The following is a 5,888-nucleotide window of genomic DNA, read 5'->3' as shown; positions in this document are numbered from 1 at the left end:
TCCCTTCTTTCTTCTTTTTTTTCTTCCCCCCTTTTGAGAGAGTTCAGCCTAGATTTCCACGCTTGCATTCAGCCCTCACAAAGCCTACAAATTATACAGTGACTTCTAACCTGGACGTCTAACAAAACGTCTTTTTTCGCTCCTTTTTTCTTTCCAGGAAAAATAATAAAAATAATAAAAATTAAAAGTTAATAATAAAAATAGCTCTTGTCCCCACACCCGCGCACCCATACGCGGATACCCCCCGCGCGGTTCTTCTCCCCGTCGGGCCGCGGGGGTCAGAGGCACCGTAGATGCGGCGGCGGCGGCGGGGGGACGCAGCGGGCGCCCCAGGCCTCGGGCTCCGAGGCGGAGCCGGCGGGGCTGGCGGGCGATAAAGTGCAGGCGTAGGGCGAGGCGGAGGGCGCGGGGCTGGCGGGCGGCGACGGGGCGCCCAGGCGGCCGGCGCCCGCGAGCCGCAGCGTCTCGGTGAGCGCCCAGATGTAGTTGTGCGCGAAGCGGAGCGTCTCGATCTTGGTGAGGCGCGCGTCCTCGGGGAAGGTGGGCAGCACGTCGCGCAGCGCGTCCAGCGCCGCGTTCAGGTGGTGCATGCGGTTGCGCTCGCGGTTGTTGGCCTTGAGGCGGCGGCTGCGTCGCAGCCGCTGCGCCGCCTCCGCCGTGCGCGCCGCTCGCGGGCCGCCCCGCCCGCGACCGCGGCCGCGCCGCAGCGACAGCGCCGCCTCGCCCGCCGCGCCTTCCTCCTCGTCCTCCTCGTCCTCGTCCTCCTCGCCGGCGCTGGAGGGCAGCGAGGGCGGGCGCGCGGGCGAGGCGCGGCGGCGCCGCCGCAGCAGCAGCTCCTCGTCGCCCGCCGGCGCCGCGCTCTCGGCCGCCCCCCGCATGCTGCGGCGGGGCGGGGCGGCAGGGGGTCGCGGGGGGGCCTGGCACGCGCCCGGCGCAGCGGCCCGGGCCCGACGGCGGCGGGTCTGGCACACGACCCGCCTTAAGGCCCCTTATATACCCCGCGGGCCCCCTGGCCCCCCCGGGCCGGGCCGGGCCGGCCGCGGTGCCGCCGCGGCCCCCCCCGCCGCGCGGCGCGGTCACTGGCGCCATTGGCGGCGGGCCGGAGCGTGCCGCTCATTTAGCCGTGAATGGCGCGCGGCGGCCAATCAGCGCTGCGCGCGCGCCACGCGCGCCGCCGCCGCCCCCGCGGGCGCCCCCCGCCGCGGAGCGGCGCCCCCCGCCGCGCGGCCCCGCCCCCGCGCCGGGAGCGCCGCCGGGGGCCCGGGCGGGAGGGAATTAATTTTTCCTCTCTCTTTTTTTTTTTTTTTTTTTTTTTTTTTTTGTCTTTTTTTGTCTTTTTTTTTTTAGGTCGCGCTGCTGCAGCACCTGCTGCGGGGGGACGCGGCGGCGGTCCCGCAGGGAACGCAACCCCGAGCAAGGACTGCGCAGGAACCGGGACTCAGGAGCCCCGCTCAGCCCGTTGCTAACAGTGACTCAGGTCTCTGCACCACCATCCCAGACGAGAAGTGGCACAGGGCTGATGCGGCTCGGCTTGGTGAGGCTGGGCGCGCAGGTGCGCTTATGCTCAGCCCGGGCACTACAGCACTGCTACTGGCATGAATTCGTGTTCCCTTCACCCCTCCTTCCTCTGCATCTGTAAGGAGCAGAAGGAGACGGAGGAATGGAGACTACCTGCCTGATGTCTGTGTTTTCCTGGTCACAAAAGGCAGCGCTTCTCACTCAGCTGTGTAAAGCCTGACTGCAGGACATGGCATCCACTCAAGGAGACTTGCGGAAAAAAAAAAAAAAAAAGACAGAAACTTGTAAATCCACAGGAAAGCCCCCTCCAACCCACCTCCTTCCCAGACCACCCTCTCTGGTAAAAAGCCCCAGTGAATAGATGGGCCTTGCAACATGCCCCTCGGGTCAACAAACTTGCTCTTTCTGACAGGCCAGCAGGGAAAAAGAATGACGCTTTGGGTATTTAAAATGAAAATGGCAGTGTGGTACCACCATGGACAAAAAGTCATCGGTAGGGCAGTTGCAGGGAGTTGGGCTTTAGTGATAGAATTCTAATGCTATGGTTTTATGCACAACCTGTGGGGAAAGCCCCCAGAAAGACAAACCAGGGCTAAAGTCCCAGAATCATCTCACCAGAGGCGCCACGTGCAGCCCCAGTTAAACCCCATCGCTGTGCTCCCTCATGGCCCCACTGCTGCTTGCCGCTGGGTGTGGCCAGGCTGCTGGGCAGAGCTGCTGCCAGTGCTTCGTATACCTGAGCACTGGTTTTTAAAGTGAATCTCTGCATCGTCCCCTACCTATGTTATGCAGTTTCGCACCCCAGCGAGTTGCCTCCTCCTGTAACACCAGTGACCACCAGTTCATTATGATTTAGCCTGTCCATGTCCGAGACTCCAAGGGACTTTGAACACTCTATTCCCCCTCCCAGGGAAGGGGAAACCCATGTGCTGTCTTGGCAGCACAGGGCAGAGTGGTGCAAAAGGCAACTGAGCTCCCTGTGGAGGCTCCTGCTTCACCATCACCTCCTTAAGCTGTGGGGCAGCATCACCTGCAGCAGGGCCACCCCATCTCTCTCTACCACACCCTCTGCTTCCAGCCTTGGTGTAAAACCCTGGCCAATGCCAGCTACTTGTGCTGAAGCTCCCATGACCCAAACGCCCCCAGAAACCCCTGAGGGGCGCAGCAACTGCCACAGTGCTGCGGAACAAGGAGGAGACGCGTGGCAGTGGCGGCAGCGGTGGGTGGGACAGGGAAGGGGGCTGTGGTACTTGGGGCAAGCCCCCTGCCCCGTGCAGGGATTTGCGTGGCCTGGCCAGGCGAGAGGCATCTGTGTGGTCTGGCGCCGCCCCGTGGGGTGAGTGCTGGTCTGGGGGGCAGGAGGGCCGCCGCTGCCGTCCGCGGCATGAACTGTCCTCAAGGGGTCAAGCTGTTCAGCTCCAGCCCCTTTACCAGGCGTGCTCCTGCTTTGCAGGGACAAAAGCCCCAAGTAGGCAACGATCAAGAACCTATGCACAATGATTTAAGCTTATCACACAGCCACGAAATAAAGGCTGCTGGGCGGGCACGCAGGAGCAAGGGAGCCCCTCGGGGCGCCTTTGTTTGCCCTAAGCAGCTTGAACTCTGAGGCGACCCAAGAGCCCTAAAAGTTTAGGGTCGGTGTTGCCCAGAGACCTCAAGAGCCGCGTGGCGACCTCACAAGTTGTGAGCGCTGGCAGAGCCCAGCCAGGCCCACGGCACCCAGGCTGACAGGGGAGAGGTGTTGAGCTGCCCTGCACTGAGGCAGCCCTGCACCCCATGGCCTCATGCGCCAGCCCAGCAGCAGAGCCCTGCAGCCTGGTGAGGGATGTGGGGGCAAGTGGGACAGCTCTTAGAGCAGAGATCATGTCATGCTGCACCTCTCCTGGGGTGTAAATGGGGGCTGTTCCCCTTCCCCTCCCCCCCCCCAAAAAAAATTAGGCCCTTCCCGAAGCAGCTGCAGGGGCAGGATAAGCACAGGCCCTGCTCCTGGGCTCCCCACAGGCCTGGGACTGCCACTGGGGTTAGGTGGGGAGGGTACCCCTGGGTCCCTCCACGTCGCCCCGGCCTCCCTGTGGCGGAGCCCCATGCGGCGGCGATTGTTGCTGTCAGATTTGCATGGCAGGTGCAGGCCCGTGGTTTTGCGAGCCAGAGCCCTGCCTGTGCCCCGTCCCCCCTGCTGCCCCCAGCCCCAAAGGCAGTTTGCATCCCTCCCAACACCCCCCTTGTGAAAAAAGGCCGCCGGTGCCCTCCTTTCCCATGAAGAAGAGAAGAAGCTTGAAGCTCGCGTGAACACGCTTCAGTTTTCTTATTCTTTTCTATAGCCGTGGGGAAAAGAACAGCCGATTGTGTGAAAAACCCGGTGCCTGCAAAAAGGGACATTGGCCACGCAGGCGAAGGTGCGCCGGGGAGAGCACTAATCGCTGAACCAGGAGACAAATACGATTACCAGCTCCGAGCCTTGAGTCAGAAAGTCTCATAGACTTTAAGATGTTAATCCCCAACATAATCCTTCCTTTGGCGTGTAGGAATAGTGCAGCCACAAGAGTTGTTTTGTTATTTATATTGGCGTTTAATAAAACTCAGCCAGCAGTGAATGGGCTGCCCACTCTCCAATGGTAATTAATTCCCTATTTCAGTGACCCAATTGTGCTGGGATAGAGCAGTGGGACAGTCCCACTGCCCCGACCCGCCTTTGTGCGGCTACACAGCTCTCGTGCTTCAACAGCTATGGAAACTCGCTCTTTTGATGTCATTCAATGAGTTTTCCTTGGGCATCTTCTAAACTTCAAGGACCCTTTTCTTTCTCAAACGCATGAAAAGCAGGACTAGCTTGACCACCTCTGTAGAATTTAATGATTTGGTGAAAGGGCCTTTTTGGGGGTTTGTGTAATGAAAGAGAGAAAGAGAATTTGTCAGGCTGCTATCAAACAGGGGCTATCCAAACGCGAGTGCACCCAACTCATTCAGCTCCTAATTCGTACGCATCTTAAAAGGCACTCTTCCTTACTGCTGAGCACTGCCCTGCTTCCCTTGGCCAAGGTGCTACTTTTACAATAGGCTTGCTGAAAGGTGCATACCCTCTTTTACACATTTGCCAGAAGTCCACAGCAGGTTGGGGATGGGTACAGGCACTGCTTCAAAGCAAAACAGAAGAAGTTAAAAGCAGCATTTTCATCCTTCCGAGGGGAAAAAAAGTCCCAGGCCCCAAGGTCTCTGGAAGCACCGGGGTTGCTATTAAATGTGTGCCCGGGACTTTATATTTTAGCTCTTACGCAGAGCAGTAGCAGTGAAGTGGCTGCAGGAGGAGTGCACGAAAGGACCACGTGAAGTATATGCAGCAACCCTGCAAAGCTGCCCAGCACAGGCAGCCTCTCCTATGTCTTTATACACACTTCCAAGGAAAAAAAAAAAGAAAGAAAGAAAGAAAAAAAAAACCCTTCGCAAGTCACAAACAATTCAGAATTCAACTAAGAAAACACAGAGTGAACCATATGGCCAGGGTGGCTCGAGTTGGCTGCATTTTCCCCCAGACAAAGAAGGGATTGAGAGTTGAAGGAAAGGAGAAAAAAAACCAACTTTCCGGCTGATGAAGCTGTTGTCTGGAGGCAATGATCCCAAATCTCAAGGCTTTATTCCAGGCTCCGACTGAGACGTGATATGTCATATGATTAGCATCTTTCATATTTACAAGAGTAGTATAGGCTGCCAGTCTTTAGAGAAAGGCGAGAGAAAGAAGGGGGCATATGCTGAAATAGATTTAGCATTTGAAAGAGAGAAAAGAGATTGGATAAATACACTTAAACGAGGATTTAGTTTTACTCCCGGCGAGCCCTAATGGATTGTTGATTGAGATTTTAGGGAGCTGCGGCAGAGGTGTCAGCAGTAATTTAAAGGCGCTATTCAGCGCCGCGGCCGCCCCCGCTTTCCCGCCCCTTCGCTCGCAGAGGGGCAGGGCGGGGGGCGCTGCCCCGAGCCGCGCTGGGGCGCTCCAAGCGGCGCTGCGCAGCCCCGAGCCGCGCTGCGGCGCCCCGAGCCCCACGCCGCGCTGCGCCCAATTGCGCTGCGGGCGGCAGCGCCCCCTGGCGGGCGCGACGCGACGCCGCCCCCAGCGCCGGCCCCGCCACTGCCTCAGAGGCAGCCCGGTCCCCTCTACGGCTGGGAAGACCCTCCGAAAGCCCTCAAAGGGACAGCTCTCAAACACGCACAATTACTTTATTCTTGGTCACGTAAACAGAAGGTCATAAACATGTAAAGAGAGGGTTAACACGGCAGTGTCAGCACACTGAGCGGTAAGTAAAATTAATTATCCCGCATGAAACAGTACCTTTGCTTGAAGAAGTCTAGTGATTTTTATAAACACCCAAGTTGCA

At 58.6% G+C, this 5,888-nt stretch overlaps 1 protein-coding gene across 1 annotated transcript; it reads right to left on the bottom strand.

Moving 5' to 3' along the window:
- Positions 1 to 278: 278 nt before the first annotated feature.
- On the bottom strand, positions 279 to 878 carry NEUROG2 (neurogenin 2). Its single transcript, XM_088523979.1, has one exon. The coding sequence runs from the start codon at positions 876 to 878 to the stop codon at positions 279 to 281; it is 600 nt and encodes a 199-aa protein (XP_088380105.1).
- Between the last annotated feature and the right edge of the window lie 5,010 nt (positions 879 to 5,888).

Source organism: Tinamus guttatus, unplaced genomic scaffold, assembly GCF_059628265.1.
Source record: "Tinamus guttatus ecotype Peru unplaced genomic scaffold, ASM5962826v1 Tinamus_guttatus_pri_ptg000202l, whole genome shotgun sequence".
Taxonomy (NCBI): domain Eukaryota; kingdom Metazoa; phylum Chordata; class Aves; order Tinamiformes; family Tinamidae; genus Tinamus; species Tinamus guttatus.
This window is presented reverse-complemented; position numbering and strand designations above follow the sequence as displayed.

Coding starts and splice junctions, on each gene's coding strand:
- NEUROG2 (XM_088523979.1), bottom strand. CDS start 878: ATGCGGGGGGCGGCCGAGAGCGCGGCGCCGGCGGGCGACGAGGAGCTG.